The sequence below is a fragment of the Hippoglossus stenolepis genome, chromosome 1 (assembly GCF_022539355.2).
Source record: "Hippoglossus stenolepis isolate QCI-W04-F060 chromosome 1, HSTE1.2, whole genome shotgun sequence".
Taxonomy (NCBI): Eukaryota; Metazoa; Chordata; class Actinopteri; order Pleuronectiformes; family Pleuronectidae; genus Hippoglossus; species Hippoglossus stenolepis.
Genome location: NC_061483.1, coordinates 25,370,139 through 25,389,207, shown reverse-complemented (window position 1 = coordinate 25,389,207; position 19,069 = coordinate 25,370,139). Strand labels below are relative to the sequence as shown.

At 40.5% G+C, this 19,069-nt stretch overlaps 1 protein-coding gene across 9 annotated transcripts in view; it reads right to left on the bottom strand.

The window, feature by feature from the left end:
* Positions 1-212: 212 nt before the first annotated feature.
* Positions 213-19,069, bottom strand: part of LOC118105787 (A-kinase anchor protein 13) — a 111,356-nt gene continuing 92,499 nt past the window's right edge. For 4 of the 9 annotated variants that reach the window (XM_035153622.2, XM_035153659.2, XM_035153669.2 and 1 more), the window contains 10 exons: positions 18,470-18,552; positions 18,180-18,368; positions 15,358-15,504; positions 13,249-13,322; positions 12,326-12,421; positions 11,064-11,114; positions 10,545-10,817; positions 6,665-6,844; positions 5,951-6,245; positions 213-3,104 (listed from right to left, as the gene is read on the bottom strand). In XM_035153622.2, the coding sequence (XP_035009513.2) occupies positions 3,052-3,104; positions 5,951-6,245; positions 6,665-6,844; positions 10,545-10,817; positions 11,064-11,114; positions 12,326-12,421; positions 13,249-13,322; positions 15,358-15,504; positions 18,180-18,368; positions 18,470-18,552 (1,441 nt within the window). In that variant the 3' untranslated portion in view covers positions 213-3,051. The remainder of the gene's footprint in view (positions 3,105-5,950; positions 6,246-6,664; positions 6,845-10,544; positions 10,818-11,063; positions 11,115-12,325; positions 12,422-13,248; positions 13,323-15,357; positions 15,505-18,179; positions 18,369-18,469; positions 18,553-19,069) is intronic. The other 5 variants (XM_035153642.2, XM_047339539.1, XM_035153690.2 and 2 more) reach the window with 3 other exon arrangements.

Genomic DNA, 19,069 nt, shown 5'->3' with positions numbered 1-19,069 from the left:
GAAAAATTCCATAAATGCAAAGTATGAATGGTGTGCGAATGGGAATAAACTGTTCTGTAAAGCGCTTTGAGTCATCAAGACTAGAAAAGTCTTGATTTACCATTCTAATGTAACACAGTTTTTGATTACAATATATTAAGTATTACTTATGTAGCAATTAAATTAGAATAAGATTACTGGATTACAGGAGACAAATGATGACACAACAACCATTTAAAATGTTCATTATTATTTTTTTATTATGAGTGAAATGTGACTTTACATTGTTTATCACCCAAAGGGTGAGAATAAAACATAAATAAAACATTCTTACAAAATGTTGCATTAAATCACAAATGGAACAATTCAATTTTTTTTACATTTGATTTGTTTTATACAGAAATCATATTTACACATTTGCCCTTTTTTTTTTTTTACAATGTTGAGAATAAAACAGTTGTGTACCATTTTATTTTTATAGTACAAACATTTCCTTCGTTTCAAAGCCGAGGTATAAAAGCTCTCCTCTCTTTCCTGAGAAGATGCTAGTTTCTACTCTAGTGCATTTTATTGTTAAGATTTAAGGCTACGCAGGGTTCACCTGATGGACACACTCATCTCATGGACAGGCCTATCATCATCGGGGAAGGAGTTCATTTTCCTGACTCGCGTCTGCTGATTGTCCCTTACAGAGAGAGGTTTGTGGTTCTGCCCGGTCGCTCCCTCCAACCGTTAGAGCTTCCCCCACACATTAAAGCTGCTGCTGACTGGTTTCACTGAATAACCAATTACAATCTCTGACAACTTATTTGTTTCTGCAGTCAATTATAAATGCCGTGGGGAAAATGTCAGAATGTGAGAACCCACGCTCATCACATTATCTCTGTATGGCAATGACCGGCTGAGAAAAATATGTCAATTTTGCATAGTAGGGAGAATATTTAAAAAAAGGAAAAAGAATTTAAAAAACCACACTTTTAGTTGTTATTGTTGTGTAAGAGACGGGTCTCATTTAGTCAAAGGTGCAGTGCTCCCTAGTGGTCAAATGACACCTAAAGCAACAGAGGAAAAGAGAAGCCCATTCCTCTCTGTTTCTTTGGAAGGATTACACCAAAGCCATAAACAAAAGACATGAAGCAACTAATTGGCTGGCCCTGTAAGCCTCTTAGAAGACACACTATAATAAACTGCCTGGACGTGAAGTCAAATCCTCAGCACGGACAGCGAGTTAACAATCAGCACTTAAACATGAGACAAAAGAGGCAGTAAAGAAGCAGATCATTGACGCTGCTCTGTAATTCAACGGAAAGAGTCGTTTTTTTCCCCCATCATGTTCAGTTTTTATTTGCTACCTGTCCAGCAGGTAGTTGTGTGGCCCACTCCGGGCTCAGTGGGGCTTCAAATGTTTAACAGGTCAGACAGGTCACCTTAGAAAAATAGCATAAAAGCTACAAGCCCCTTTTAAAATTCTACACTAACTGCATCATCCTTAATGTATTTTAACAAATTTTCTTGCTTTGGATCATTTTTGCTTTTCATGAGCGTCAGAGCGCTCTATTATACTCCGTAGTATACAATGCAGATCTTTCATACTGATTAAATACATCAACATGTTAGGACCAAAGTGCTTAACAACACTGATGTGTGTTGACTCATTTGAAATGATTTTCGTCATAGAACAGGAACAGGTACCATATTCTGGTGGTTTTAGATAATGTCCCTTCTCTTTTTCACTAACCAGCTGCATCCTCCACTTCCTAAAACTATCTGACGTGTGCGTCTAGCCAGTCTATTGAAAGAGAAAGTTAAACTATTTAACAGAGAGAGGCCATCAGTATGCTACCTGCAGTCACATGCAATTAAAAAACATGAAGAAAACCCTGCACTTGTCGGCGCTCAGATGAAAGATGAGGGCTGCATAAAAGCCCATTGACAAGCAGATAAAGCGAGGATCAAGCTAATATCCGTCCAAGGCTCTACAACACACTAACAGATATGAATTGAGCCATTAGACACAGGCAGATATGGCTCAATCCTTTCATTGGTGTTAAGTCTGGGAAAAACAGACACGAACATCTGAAGGGTTTCACTCCAGAATGGAGATATCCACGATTTGAATAAATTAAAACCTCATAGAGGATCGTGATTGATGGCATCAAATCATTGTCAAGGAGTGCTGAAGTTATCAGCGCTTAGAAAACTGGAGACAAAGTTAGAGCCAGTAATCACATCTGCTTTTCAAATTGCGTGTAAAGGAATGTCAGGCTCCATTTTTCTTTCAGTGTGGATTTATACAGAAGCACTTTGGAAAGAATCACTGGAACAAACATGGGGAACTGTTGCTAGGACACAAAGTTTCGGCAGATGTGGTTTCAGCCCTCTATGATTAATGAAGGTGATCAGGAGAGAGGCGTTTCCACTGCGACGTTTACATTCATCTGTTTCAACTTGCACTTGGATGTGTCTGTTTCTCAGAGGTTAAATCCCCATGATTCTTAAACTTATATCAACAGCGATTTGGTGTTGATGCCAGGACGGACTGCTGAAAGAAGGCTGAGGGCGTGAGAACCATGACAAGGCAGTCAGGATAGTTGGTGGAGATGCTGAGGCAACCCACTGTGAGACATTTTCACTGTGAGTTGTCACAAAAGCATATTTTTCTTCAAAAAGAAGAAATCATAATGACTTCTTTGGAAAAGGAAACAGGGTTTTTGGACAAAGACTATCTAAATGTGCACAGCTAATCCATGGTTCCTATTTTAATAAGCTGTGAGTGTATGTGGGCCTATTTGCATACGATAACAGAATCCCCAAAAATATGCTTCTTTCCAGAAACTAAAAAACGCTGTGTTTGTTTTAAAAACCTTTGCATGTGACGTTAATCTGTTATATGATCTAATTAAGAGAAGTGAACAATGAGTCTTTTCAATGAAAATTGAAAGGTGCTGAAAAGTCTGGTAGTACACTGCAGCATCGTGTGCTACTACTTAGCAAGGACATGTTCCTCTGGATGTCAGAATGGCATGATGGGTTGATGGTGATGATGATGATGATGAGGAGGTACCGTTTCTCTCAGCAGAAGAAGATCTCTCCATCAAGAGGAGGCTCGGGGCGGTGCTGGTCGTCTGTAAGGAGGAGAAGAGCAGAGTCAGTGTCATCGTCCCAAGAGACGAATCTTCCTGAGAGTGGGTTCTGTTGTAATGTTTATTCTCTGGGGATGTTTAGTGAGCAGCATCTACCTGCTTCATATTGATTGAACCCTAAGCAGAGCTCACAGCGCCGTCATCGAGCTCCATTAAAGAATTGACAGAAGCCGCCTCAGTGAGCGGCTCAACGTAGCTGTTCTCACTGCTCATGTGAGAGCCAGAGTCTCATATCCAGAATTGTATTTATTCTTTCATATTTATCTAAGATTTACTCAAAACAAATAAAAGGAAATCCTTGTTCCTTTGTGTGCTGCTGATCCACCTTATTCTCTCTATGATGAAAATCACCACGAAAATGAGCAAGCTGCTCACAATCAGGAAAAAAAGAAAAATAGTTGTGCATGGTGGTGAAACAGCTGCAGAAACACTCAAGTTGTCTGATGATGCACAAACTATTATGAATATGTGATGCTTATAAGAAATTACTGACACACTCCAGACAGGAGAGTAGTAGCAGTAGTCAATGCCTGATTAGGTCAATCTGAAATATTTAACAAGTGTGTGGATCATTGCTTTTATAAAAGGACATCAGGGTTAGTCTTTATTTGTAATGATCAGTACAAAGTCTCCTCATGTTACTCTGAGCTGCAGTAACTGTGAGGAGAGTAAGAGTAAGAATAGGAAAAGCATCAAAACTATTCTGAGGAAAGGAATCTTTGTGAATTGAATATGTATTTATTGGAATTAACTCTTCCTCTGTTTATTCGAAACACTTTTTTCAAACCAGAACATCTTTTTAGCATTTGTCACCATAATTTAAATCCTTTTTGTCCCTGTCGGGTTCCTGTAGGAATGATGACCCTAGTTTTCCTAAACAGTTCAACAGCGTGGTTCTAAAAGTAACATCTCCCGAAAAGAGGTTTAGAATATCAACCATAATATTTTAACCATCCAATATAGACCACAAGCTATCAACTGCGTTTTGAGAAAAACATGTTTTATTCGCGATGTCAAGGAGAAATACTACACTACCCACAATCCTCAGGAGTAATTGCGATGTCTCTGATTCATGGAGCTCGCTGTTACCATGGAAATATTGACCACAACCATGAAAATCATATCAGCTACAATCAGATACTTCAGCGTTACATAACTTCTATCACAGAGCGACCGTGAGTTCTATTTCTAAAATGCTGTGTTTTTTAGAGATGAGGAAAAGAGTTTGAAGGTGAAAATCACAAAAAGGCAGGTCATGTACTGGAATACAGTGTTAGTGAGGGACAGCTTGTGGGTTTGCACTGGTCATGGGATAAGTAGGGTGTATTTCCTTCACTCTTAAAATAACTATGTAGACAGTCTTGTAACTTTGCCTTTTTTTCATTTTCTTTTTGCTCTGAATCAAATGTTTTGTGGTCAATTTCATTTTGAAGTTGGTCGGCCTGGTTCCAGATTTAAAACTCTTCAATATAAAAAATTTACTTCAGCGACCAGTCATTCTAAAAGTGGACATTCACCATTATGCTGAATGATTTGATTGATCAGTAGTTGGGCTGTTGACACATTTTAATATCATCCTCTGATGTCAGCCATGCAGCAGAGGTTGGTGATTTCCCCTGGATAAAAGTGTACCAGCTTCGCAATAACAGAAAGTTAGGCCCTAAGTTAGCTGGATAAAATGAAGAGTCTGACTTTGTGGTACCGTTGTTGTGCTGTAACTGTGCAGCAGCGTGGGCTGTGGTAACATTTACAATGAGATAAAGAGGACAAAGAAGCAAATTAATGCAAGCTGACACTCAGAAGCCACGTTTCCTTAAAAGACATGAGCAGACTGTACGCCCATGAGAAGCTGTACAAGCTGGGATTTGTACTACTAGTGATTAAACTGTTTAACGGTCGGTGAAGTCATATTTCTCTGTGTCATGTGGATTTGATACAGATGCTTTATTGAAAGTGTAATGCTGATGATTTTATAGGTTTTGTCACGCATAGTTAAGCACAAATAAAAATTCCAGACACATTAAACTTTGTCAGGACACATTTTGTGGCCGGCTGTGGCTCAGGGGGGAGAGCGAGTCGTCCACTTACCAGAGGTTTGATGGTCCAATCCAATCAATTGATTGGATTGTCCAATCCAATCAATGAGCAGAGTTACTTTCTGTGGTCAAGTGAGCCACCGTTTGCAAAAGCCTGGACAAGTCCATCGCTGCTGAAAATGTGATGCTTGTCTATTTGAGGTGTGACCGATGCTTGGAGCACACAAAAAGTTAAAAAGTTTGCGTTCTTCCGAGCACCTGTACCATAACAACTCATATAGATAAGCATCAGATTTTAAGCAGCAACTGACCTGACTGTGTTTTCACACACAACAGCTCCCTTGACTGCAGCAAGTCACTCTGCTCGTTTCACTCAACATCCACTGTCACTCACTTCTGTTGTGGTTGTGCTACTGTGGCTTTTTTAGTTGTGATGTCACTTTTGCATTTGTTTACTGTTAATGCACTTGTGTGAGACGTCACTGACACTGTAAACTGGTCTTAAGGTTTTTAATCTTTCTGAACGTACAGTATTATCTACTATTTCCAATAAGAAAATGAGATACAACTAAATTCAATTTCATAAAACTTTTAAAGGCAATAGTTTCAGAACAAGAGTCAAATACTTATTGAATTTTAGGCTTTTTGCCAGAAATCTAAGTCAAAGCCATCACCTACTATTTTGGCTGATTATTTGCCACCTCTTTTCTCACGCCACACTGCTCGCTCAATGTAAGACACTAAATACTAAATGTAAATCCACCCTAACCCTCCCTCTGTTTCATTCTCTACCTGCCGTCTGTGCACTCCCTCCTTTGCCCTTCTTCTTCTTCTTCTCCTTCCCCTCTTTGCTCTTGCTCTTGGCCAGCTGCAGAAGGCTCTTCGAGATCTGGTTGTCGCCCTTGAGGTTGGAGTTGGTGGAGGATAAGGTGAAGGGATTGAGGCCCTTTCCTTTGGGCTTGGACTGCTGGGGCTGCAGCCTGGGCAGGGAGCAGGAGGAGGAGGAGAAGAGCTCCAGTGGGTCCGCCTCCAGAGACTGGGAGCTGCTGGGGAACTGGGATTCATCAGACGTCGTAGAGGGAGTCCTCTGGAGGTAAAAGAAGGAGATTAGACAGATTAAACAGCTGTTGTCTACATCTGCAAATGAATATGGAAGAGATAAGCTAATTTTAATGTTTGTGCAAGCATATCTTGAATAAAATATGAGCTCAAATGTTTCCAGAAAATACTTTAATGGCAGAAGAAAAGAAAGGTTTTGGCAGAAAAACTTAGAAATTTAAATCTGCTGTGTGTCACGCCAAGAGTGCTTGAATTTAAGCCTCCAATATGGGCATCCATAAAAAAACAGCTGAAGTGCCACTGAGTAAAACACTGAATCCTTCCCGGCTCGGTTCAGTAAGTGATCCTCTGCAGCAGAGGGGGCAACAGAAGAGGCTGTACTTCTGCAGGGAGCAACAAATCATATGATTATTATTATTGTTATGATTTCCAAGTGTCCCTGCTTACCTCAGCCAGACGGTGCTCCTCCATCTTGTCGAACTGCCGCTGCACGGCCTCCCTGTCCCTCTCCAGCTTCCTCTGTGCGTCCCTCAGCCTCTCCAGGTCTTTCTGGTACTCCTCCTTCTTTCTCTGCAGCTCCCGCCTCTCGTCCTCCACCTTCTTGTGCTGCTTCTGTACCTCCTCCTCCTGCAATGGTAGAGAGGTGCATTGATAGATCTATTTAAATTATGCAGGACACAGCATGGTTCAGACTGAAAAGGAAGGTAGTCTATCATTGTTTCTGTTGATTAGGATAAGTCTGATAAATCTGAAAAATGGCCTCTGCAATAATCAGTTCTTAAAGTTAATATAAGTATCAACTAGTGTTATCGCCTTTACCACCACCACCGATGGAGGGTGAAGTGTTTGAGTCTACAAAACACTTTTGGAGTTTCAGGGGTAAACAGCGTTGCAGACAAGTCCAATACAATTGAAGTAAATGGTGACCAATTCTTCAAACGTAATAACAGACAAAAAACATAAAAGGCCTCCATACTGCTGGATTTGGCGGCAACACTGATTCCCCCCGAAACTATCCCTTTAAGGGCCCCGAGAAGTGACCTGTCCCTCCAGACGAAATCATTTTACATTCTCAGGAAGAAAAAGGAAGACACACAATAGCAAACACAACATTACTAATATCAGTTCCACAAAAAAAACTTCCCTTGAGGGAAAAAAGACAAAAAATAATGAGTCATGCGTTCAGTTTTCAAACTGCTAAAAAGCCCATAAGCTGCAGTGTTTAGTCATAGCCTCCTGTGGTTTACATTCATCTTCCTTGAAATCTGAAGTATCACAGCAGATCTTCAACTGTTTAATAGCAGATCATCCCACTTCAGTTTCTCTGCCCGGTCCCTGCCTTCTCTTGGAGTTTTTCTGAATCCAAGCCAATTATTTGACTGTTTGGTGCTGCAGCGTATAAGAGCAACAACTTCAGCTTTTTATCTCCACAAACCGTGATAGCAGGTTAAAAGAGAAGTACCCATCTAAGCAAACTGCAAGTCATTCCTTACTTCGACGAAATTCAAGCAGTTAAAAAAGAGAGGCCAGGAGCAGAAGTGTAACTGTCAAACCAACGCTCTGTCAGACTGGCTGGAATAATGACAATAACAAGAGTGATATTTATAGATATATTGATGTTAATAACAATAGCAGCACCAGTTAATAATAATAATTATTATTATTATTATTTATTTAATCTGTTTTCACATGAGAACGAGTTTCCTCAAACCTTCATAAAGAAGTAGATCTGCTCTTTCTTGTCTACCATGGAGAAACTAGACATTGAGAAGAGATTTAGAGCAAAACTCATTAGAGCCGTCCTTGAAATGAAGGCTCTAAAAGAAGGAAAGGCGTCTCTGAGGGAACAAGTTGAGCAGCCCCAGGACCAGCTAAAAGAGAAGGACGATCTCTTACAAAAAGAGACCAAGAAACGTCAGGCTCGCAGCAAAGCCTACATGGACTGCTTGGTCGAGTGTCAGGCCAAGTGTGAGAGTCTGGAGGCAAGTCTGCAACAGAAGCCGGCTCAGCTTGAAAAAAGCTGGAGCAGCGAAGAGGAGGTCGATTAGGAAAAAAACAGGCTCTGAAGGAGCAGGTAGCTGTGGTCAAGATGATACAGAGGAGGCTTGAGGATGAGATCAAAACCAAGAACAAGCTCATCAAAAGTGAAGGCGCACTCGCACCAACGCCTACATTGATTGCTTGGCCGTGCTCATGCTCCAAGAGAAGGAGCTGAATCAGAGTCAGGCAGACTGTGAGAGGCTGGAGACGAGACTGCGGCTGGGGACGACTCCTACGGAGGGAATGAGCAGCGGAAAGGTGGAGACTGTCAAAACTGGAAATGAGGCTCTAAAGGAGCACGTTCACAAACTAAAAAGTGAACGGATGAACCTCCAGGAGGAGGTCCGACATAAGGAGGAGCTGATAAAGAAAGAAGTCAGGGAAAGACAAACTTCCACCAAATCGTACCTCACCTGCCTGGACAAGCTCAGTGAGATGGAGAACGAGCTGGAGAAGGTTGAGAGGAAGTGGAGGAGAAAGGTGGAGCAGCTGGAGGACGAAGATAAACTCCTGAACCAGGAGACAAATCCCTCTCCAATGAAGAGAGGAATGAGTGGACGTTTGTCCTGGAACCTCTCACCCTTTTTCCTTCCCCCTTTCTTACCCCACCCACTCGCCACTCCTCCCTCCTTCCACATGCCCCCTCTCACTCCTCCCCCTTTCCTATACTCCTGACCTCCAACCCCCCACCCGTAGTTTATATGTTAATGATGTAAATTATGTAATCTCTATATATAAATATAACGAATAGTGTAACATCTACCTGTGAGTGTGGTTTCTTTCTATATTTAAATATGACAGTTGGAGTTAACACATCATTCATGTGTGAATCAGTTTGGTGATGAAATGAGTGCAGAGCTGAATTTGGTGCGATTTCAACATGTGATTCTTTTATTTTAATAAACTTTGAATAAACAGGCAACCAGTGACGGGTGAGACGTTGATCACAACAACAGGGACACCAGGAATTGCACTGCACTTGTAACATCAATCTGACATTTCTGCAGAAGTCAGTATTTGAAATGATGCAGTTTGCAAACTTTAATTTCGTTTCCTGAACATGATGCATTATCATAAATATTGATCAACTCTGAAATGGGCATTACTCTATAATGAATCCAACATTGTTAAATGCAGAAAATAATTGTGTCTGTACCGCATCCGTCACAACATTTTCTGTTCTATGAAAATACAATGTTTTTTTTTGTTTTGTTTTTAACGAGATCCTGAACTTACTTTTCACAACTTGCAAGTTTAATCATTAAAATCACAGTGATCGGTAACAATGTGAAGCTGACACCTTTGTTTACTGTCAACATTTTGCTACAAGTTGCTATTATCAGCGTTTTGTGTTGATCGGTAAGCATTTATCAAGTCAGTTTGGCTCTTTGCAGTAGGAGTTTGGCAAATTGAAACTCTGACATGAAAACAGTCAAGGCAAATGTAAAACACAGCACAATGCTTCTGCTATGAGCCTGAATGGGAAAGATACTGCAGTAATGTATAGGTGGCCCATACGTCATTGTTATTTAGACAATAACAAGACTCTTCTAAGATTCACTAAAGCAAACTGCAGAGTTCCTGACACGACGCTCCAATGGCCTTTAAGAGGTAAATACAATAAAAGGTAAATTACTGTAAAATAAAAAAAATGCCAGGGGTCACATTAAGAGCTAGAATGGTACATTCCTCCACCAAGGCCAAATAATCCTACACATGATTGTCTAGTTCTCATGTTGTATTATAAAAGAAAATAGAAAATGGAACCTTAATGATTTATTTGTCATAAAACAAAAGTCAAAGAAATTGAAAAAACATAAATCATGCTTCTGCACAGATGTTGTGGGTTCTTTCCAGGATCCATTGCTCCACCAGGTCTGGTGGAAATTGGTTTTGTAGTTGCATAATGCCACTAACAAATAAACAAACAAATAAACCAAAAAACTATAAATAAACCAACTAGAATTGCACAGAGTAGAGCAGATACCTCCACAGCTCCATACTCCCTTAGTTCCCTAAGCATACCTGATTTTTAATCAAGATCCATGAATTATTCCCTGGGGAATAAGTGATAATGTCTAAAAACACCCAATCTCACAATGTCTTAAAGAATTCCTGATCCCTGATCCGGACCAAAGTTTAATGGTAATCAAACCAACCAACAAACAAGTGGACAGGGGTGAACATAACCTCCTTGGAGTTAATTACAGCTGCTTAGAAACACACATACATGACAACACACATACATGACAACACACAGGACAAGCAGAAAGTGATGTTTGGTTACCTGTATGTGCACCAGCACCTCTTTTTCATTCAGCTGCTGTTCTCTGATGTCCCACTCCTTCTCCCTCCTCCTCTTCTCCTCAGCATGAGCTGCCTGCTGTCTCTGAAGGGACGCCACCTCCTGCCGCTGCTTCTCCAGGCTGCGCTGCTTCTCCTGCTCAATCAGGGAGCTGGGCCGCGAGGATGCCCGCGACAAAGACGTGCAGGAGGAGGAGCGCTCGCTCAGGGCCTGCCGCTGGTCCTCTATGAAGCTGTCCTGCTGGACCACCACCGCCTGGAATCAACGGGACCAGAGTCACAACCGACAGAGATTAGAGTCAGACACACCACTCCTGCTATAGCCTGGTGTTTGGCGAAGTATTAGAGACATTCACATTTTCTCTGTATGCACCATAGTGTGAGCATTGCAGACTCTGAGGGTCCACATATAGTTCAGTTTTCAAATTCACACAGAGAGCTAAAGGCTTCACAGAGTTGCATCATTTCACGTGTGATGTGGAGCACATTGGTTACATCTTACCTGCAGAGCGCTGAGCAGCAGATGCAGATTGGAGACACTGTGAAGGACCTGCTGTTGGAAAACAGAGACACTGAGTATCACAGAACCTCAAAACATTTTTTTTCTTTTTCTTTTTACGTAACAGAAAAATGCTGTTCAGCTGTATAAGGAGGAAACTGTTTTAATGTTGCTTTGCCTACTGCTGCCCTCGACTCTGCTGGTAGCTGCACTTCATTTAAAACATCGACTTTTTCATTTAATCAGTAATAACAGTGGATTTCATGTAATGTGAATTTCATAGTGCAAGACTAATCCAGCACTAAACCAACTTCAGTTTAAAATGATGAGTGACCTTTTCTCCATTCAAACAACGACAAAGAGACCAGGCCGCCGAGTGTTCAGCTGCTGCCAGTGTTTACCAGGACCCAAAATTCTCCAATGAATGTTTATTTGGAACTGCACAGACAAACATTTATTAACCAGCCCATCTGCACAATGTGTTCTGGTACCACACAGAAATACATCATTGGGTTCTATATAAGGAATCTAAGAGAAAATAATTATCAAATTGTGTAAATCCACTATTGCAGGTTAATATTTCAAAATTAAACCCTTTAGCGTCTTGTTTATTGGATTTTTCCTTGACCTTTCTTTTGTTTTGTGTTAAATTACAATGAATGAAAAAGTGATTGATTTTGTGGATTTCTTCCCACAACTTTTACAAAATGTGATTTATTTTAACAGTTAAGATACATACGATTGAGTGCAACCTTTTTCACGTTATGTTTTTTTTTTTCTTTAACTGGTTACAGAATTGAACATGATCTAAACCATCCTTCAGTGTTTCTCATGAATTATCTAGACTGTGGCGGCCCACCACATTCTATTTTGTTCCACCACAGTTTCATAATGAACCAAAACTATTTGTACATGTCTCATAATAACATAAGAGATCTCTTCATGTTTTGCACCATTGCTGCATTGTGCATTGTATTGTGTGCAGCGCTATTGGCCGTCCATGACATTTTTACCATCTACATAGACAGTCGGACGTCATAGTTTCAGCTGCAGTTGTGAGATGCAATTATTCAGTTCTCTCTCTCACATGAGAACTTCTCTTTCACTCACTAGTGTGTGTCTCTCCTTGCATTTTGAATATACTGCTATTGATTGGAACATCTATATTACTGCAACTACAACCACTGCTGTTATAGCGTCCTATTCAGCTAATGCATTTATCGATGCTGCAAACAATGTTTTTGCTACAGAGTTTTGACAGTTACCATGTAAATAGAAGCTCTGATTGAATTAGAGGGGCAGGAAGTCAGTGTTACCTCACTGTTCCTCTTCAGCAGCAGCAGCAGGTTGGCATTTCCTCCCTGCACATAAACACAAACACACACTGAGTACAGCCAGAACACAGTAATGCACATCCATGAGTGTGTGTGAGGATGCATACTGTACAGTATGAATCGGAATGTGATTATAACTGCACATGTGGGTGTGCTGTAAAATGTTATCTGTATCTGGCTATGATGATGAACAGCTGATACAGTTACACAGCAGTGCTGCAGCTGTTGCGTTACAATATGCTGAATCCATAATTTGTTTATTTTTCATGTACAAAGAAAACTGTTAAGTATGTAGATATTATAGAAAAATGCTTAAATTAGCTCTGCATTGTATTTTTAAAGATGATTCTGACTTCTGCACACACTCCCTTCTTGTAGTGCTCTTTAACTCTTTAGACCAGGATGAGATCAAGCTTCTCTCACTGGTATAACAACGAATGTCCTGATGTGTGAGCTCAGAGACAAGAAAAGTGCATTTGTTAGGCAGCGCACTGCGGCCGCTTGGTTCTACTAAAACATTCAGAAAACAATCATGTGCAGTCCAGCAGCTGGATATACGCAGGATAAATGGCAACAAAGACAGGCGTCCAGACAGTGGCAGCAGCTAAAGGTGGCCCATTCATTTCCATTCACTATTGAATTTTTACACAACTGATGGTCGCCATTAGCAACGGGACCTGGCAGGATAAGTCAAGAGGCTAATTCACTGAAAGAAGACAAGCAGCTTAATTCATCTTAATTTATTGTTAATAATGTAGGACAAATGCACCCCCACACGCAGCCTCAAGTTTTCATTGAGGCGTGGGGGTGTAGCGGCTTCAGAGTCAAGAATAATTAGGCGGTGAGAAACTGACCTTCTTTAAAACGCTGTCAGACTCCGTCCTGCGCAGATCTCCCGCCGTATCCTCGCCCTCGTCTCTGTCTCCACCTGACATAAAGGGAAACCACAGGAGAAAAGATGAGGCAGGCAGAAAAGAATCCACATTCAGAGGCAGGTTTACTGCAAGAGAATATGAGAACAGACGTGGAATAAACAAATAATCATCTCACATACTGAAACCATGTGAATATATGACACGAACAATTGATGAGATGATTATATAAAGAATATGGTCAATAGGTGGTCATTTTGTTCCGCACTGAGTAGATAAATAGGTGTTCAACACAATCGCGACTGCAGATGTACAACAAATTCTGAACAATGAACACAGACCATTGTCAAAAGTGTTTCTATATGGTTCTATATAAGTGGAAAAGAGAATACCAGAGGCTGGTAGATTAGAGCTGGAAACTAAAGAAAGAAAATAGTATTTTTGAGGAGGACATTTTTTTAAGAAAGTGTAATTAAAAAGAGAGAGAGTTATAAAAAGAAGCATATAAATGAATAAAGAGGTATATGAACGGTATTCTCTAGCTGATCACACCCATGTCAACCAACTCCGCAAAGGATACGGATAATCTCATCATAAGGAAAAGCTAAAAATCACACCTGAATTTCAGATACAATTTTTTATTGTTTAAGTGTAATATTTATACGTATTTTGTGCAAGCTGACAATAGTGAATATGTGCTTATATGTAAAACAGATATGATACAGATAATTAAAGTTGGCTCCTTCATCTTATTCATATTTCTGATAGTATATGCTCTTCATTCACAGCCAGTTTCTTTCGGTGCTGAAAAACCATTTGGAAGTTAAAAATGATCCTGCTTATGTAAAATGTCTTCACTCTACATTCAACATTCAGTGTCTCTACTGCAGAGTGGAAGGCTCATCCGACTCACAGATGCGTTGGGCAGGCTATCAGGAGACAGACAGTTTACTTATATATGAACCTATGCAGTCCGCGGCAATGGATGTGGTGACAATCAACCAACTGATGTCATCTTTCTCTGAAGATTAAGATCTGCTCGTTCATTATTGTACCAAGTGGTTGTCTGTAGAGTGTGGATTCTTGGTTAAGTAATACTGAATGGGTTACCTACTTGATTTTCTACACTGCATGTGCCTGTAACCTGGAAAAACATCAGGCTCGGGTCGAGTTCAGACACAAAGAACAGACTGACGAACGGGTTTGTGTTGGGCTCTGTTAGTTTCCTCTTTGGCTCGGACAGAAGGGCCCGGGCTACGCTCTAATTCTTTATTTTTGTAAATAATGCATCATGAAGAACTGCTGACCTACATTTATGCCCTGTTTGTAATGTTAAATGTTACATCCCTTCTATAAATGATGCTTAGCCTGTTCTTATATTCATTTATTTACTATAATACTATTATACACATTTAGTTTTTCCTTTGCCTTTTCATTACCCTCCCTCCATGCTCACACAAATCTCTTCACCACTGCTAAATCCTCCTTTAATACAATTACTAATGCAGTTCATTGGAGTTTTTGCTTTTAATATCATCTCATTTATATAATCATATTCAGTGATTGTCATTTGTTAACATCTCTGCTCCTTAAACAAAATAATGCGTAAAATGTAGTGTTTCACTGGTAGAAAAGCTATATATTGTTGTGTACTGATGCAAAAGTGTGGACATCATACAGCTCAATATCTGCCACACTGTCAGTAGAGTCCCACTCAGAGTTTGTGAGCCACAGTTCAGAGGTATCGCCCCAGGCTATGAGCCCCTTTGGAAACTTCTGCTCTACTGTCCAAGGCTCTGTCTAAAATGTTTTATCTAACTGCACTTAACAGGGGTTTTGTGGGAAGTGCCAGCCGTAGTGGATCCTGTTACTTGACTGCTAAGAACCCCTTTGAGGAGAAAAACTGAAATATTTAACTTTTCTACCCGTGGAGGACTTCCAGCAGTGTCAGCGCACATTTGCAGTGAAGTCATTGAGCCTGTACAGTTGTCTGGATCAGCAGGTGAGTTGACTGTTACAGGGACTGTTACAGGGTTCACAGCACATTTGTTAAACACAACATCAAAAGGCGTTCAGCAGCAGCAGACTTACTCTTGCTGCTGTGCATCTGGTGACTGTCGAAGCCTCCGAAAGTCTCGGCGCGACGCGGCAGACACACCGGCCCCACCCCTCCTCCTTCCTGGACACTGGCCATCGCTCCGCCCAGGCTGCCGTTCACCAGTGCCTGTAACGTCTCCACTGTCACACACACACACACACACACACACACACACCCACACAATGTGCAGGTCAGTAAGTGAATTATCCTGGCTAACTGTGTTACACTTCAGCTCTGCACTCATGAATCCCACCAGGCACTCAACCTGGCATAGGCTCCAGTTGCTAAGCAACTATTTGCAATCTGTTTGAACCAGAGAGCTCTTTTACTACAAGTTTAAACATCTTTTCCTTCAGAGATAATATATACTCTCGATATACATATGCAGTATCCATATGTAGCGTGCAGGACTCTGAATTCCCCAGTGAAAATAAGGAGAAACAAAGCTGTTGATGGTGGATGTGAATCCACAGTCAAACTCAATAAGGACAAAAAGCAGAAGAAATGACATTACTCCTGCCAATTCACATATCAAATAAGGACAATTACTGCCCTAGGCTTAAGAGGGAGGAGGCGAAAAATACATTCTGTAATACTGTAGCTAAACCTTCTGCTGAAAACCATTTCACAACTTTTTGTTCATAAATCTTTCCTGCATTAGAGCTGCAGACAAAATGTCACAGTTGCCAAACCTGCAAACTTTCTTTTCCTGCAGCATTATTTAGAAATCAGTGAAAGAGATGCATTTGTGTGCACTTTCTCAACCAGCCCAACATGATTTACCGTAATTCAACTCTCTCAGATGGCACCTACAAGAGTTTGTTGAATTTCAGGCTAGACTCCGACGACAGGAATTTTTTTAATCAGGTTCCAACACCAAAATAAGGAGAATCTGATATTCTTCTCTACAATCTTAATCATGTCCATACAAGATTAGAAAAAAAATGGTGAATCACACACAGGATATTTTTAAGATCAGTCATGTGACCTCAAGGGAAAGCAGATTTCAAAATGGAGAGTTGGCGTGAAGTGAAAACTTGCCCCAATGTTAATAAACACAGGCAGAAGGCTAAACTAGTGTGGATGAGAAAACGATCGGGAAGGCGAGGTCAGCACGAGTTATCTATTTCTGTAGTGAGATCAGTTATTATAGCTTTAACATACAGCAGTAAGATGCTAGCAGTTGTTAGCCTCAGAATGTTTTCCGATCTCTGTCTCTCTCACTGGCTGTTGTGGCAGTATTGACGTGATCATCGCCATTTTCAATCCTAAATATCAAACATGTAAGATCATTTTCAAAGCCGCCCCAGTGATTCTGTGGGCAGCTCAGGAGGCTGATGAACGGCCATATAACCCCTCACACTGCCAAATAATCTGGGCCGAACATCAGCACTGACTAAGATTCCCAAAGAAATTCTCCTGTGACTCTCGGTGGGACAGAATCAGGGTTAAATCTTCCTGGAACTCCTGTGTTCTGAGCCCAGCTTTAGTGAGTGAATATTATTTAAAATGCAAATGCACAGAACACAAGTTAGCTCTTGGTACGTCTAATATGCCAGGAGATGTTTGATTTATGATTACACAGCACTGCACTGCAAATGATTTACGACACTAGTGTTTTCTGCATCTTTTCATCAATGATGAGGACACAAAAAAAGTCCATTTCATTAGGTGAAAAAGTCAAACTGTCCTGAAACTAGTGGGATAAGTTTCTTCATGATTCAACCTGATCAAATGTTTTAAGGATACTTCTGACACTCTCAGGCTTGAAATACTCGTTATAACGGTATTTTTGCAAAAGTTTTACTTTTCAAGACCCGCTTATATAAATTTAAAGTCAATTTCATATGCAGAGAATGCAGCCAGCTTCTTTTCCCCACACTTCATTCTCTCTTTGTCACAAAATAAAGTATCTCTCTCAGTTCACTTCTCAGCTCACGCTGCTTTCTTCTCATACACATTTGATGAACAGGGGCTGCCAAAGCACCAAGCAGAGCTGTAATGAAATCCTTAAACACACTCTGGCTTCTTATATGTTTTCTACACGCTCTCTTTAAATCATCCCAAAACACAAACATCATCTTCCTCAAGCTTCTGCTCCCTCCGACTCTGTTGAGATCCAACTCCCACACAGATTACTTTCCAAATAATGCAAAAAAGGTGAACATTTTTTAGCTAGTAACCATTTTTTATTTAACCTAGCTAGTGGTCATCTGGCCCTCTACAGGTTGGTCCAGATGGAACTTTCATGCAGACCCAAAAACAAATAGTAGAGGAAATGTTTCACAATTGCATTGCGACCTTTCGGCAGAAATGTTAAGGGAAGCGAATTTGCTTGAAAAACTACAGAGTGGTGTTATGTTTGTTGCTAAGTTACTGTTAATTTACCAATCAATGTTAATGAATGATATTCGATAGCTCCCAGACAGCCCTTTAAAGCCTTGAGGAAAGACCATGTGAGGTGAAAGGGACAGATGGCTGCTGGCATTCAAAAAAGGTTTGCTGATTTTGCCCGTGACTTACGATCCAAATTGCACTCTATCTTGGAGTAATATCCAGTCATATATGAACACACTAACATGATATGCATGTTTTTTGATCATTGCCACTTATTGTGTTTTCATTCATTGATGATTTTTATTAATCATTATTACCATTACTATTTACCATAAAATATATGGGAAATTGAGATAAAGCACTGCCACTCTTTTCTCTATTCATTGGGGTTCATTCTACCTCAGTGCTGAGAACACTAGAAGAACAATGCATCTAGAGCCCATACAGGTATATGATAAAAACTCTCTTTCTCTCTTACCTTCCTGCAGGGCATCCTTCATGATAGACGCCCCCCTGGGGGGCTCCAGGCTGCAGGCTGATCTGAAGAAAAGCTTGACCTGCTGGCAAGCGTCTGTGGCTGGAGTCAATCCCTCCCACATGCCCCTGAAGAGCCGCACCTTCTCTTCCAACAGGGACATGATCTCTGTGTCTTTCTGCCTCAGCAGATCTAACCAGCAGAGACAGGTGGGCAGGAAAAGAGAGGAGGATGGTGAGAAAAATGTTTTGTGACATTAGGAGGCAAATTCATCCCAGTTTTCATTCTCTCACCTCTCATCTCCTTGGCTTTAGTCTCTAGTTGTCTCTTGTCATCTTCTGTCTCACTGGGAATCCCTTCATCCTCATCTCTGTCCCTGTCAAACCGAGAAAATAAAACATGTTATGTTAGTATTATATAATATTAGATCCTTAAACAACACTGAAACGAGGTCTGCATACATCTAAAAGTCTTTATCTATACCTAGCTATTAAAACATCTATAACAATTGCTGATATCAGTTAGGCTATAAATACATGAACAAATAAGTCAATCGTATTCATAGTATCATAAATATCAATGCCTCAGGTATTTGATAATTAATTAAAGTTTGTAAGGCAAAAATGCATTTTTCAAATTTTAGAGACTAAGCAAGTCTAATTATATAATTACTAGCTTGAGGCCAATCGATGATCAATCATTATGTCCATCATTGATATCACAGGACAACACATTAGAAAAACCTGAGAGTTCCAAAAATGTGATAGATATTATGTGTTTGGTGGAAAAGCCCGTCCGTCTATCGGTGGAAAACTTTTTTTTTTAATCTCTCATTCCTGCCAATAGCCTGATCTCAGTTTTATATTTTGATGGAAGTCAGACAGGGAGCGAGA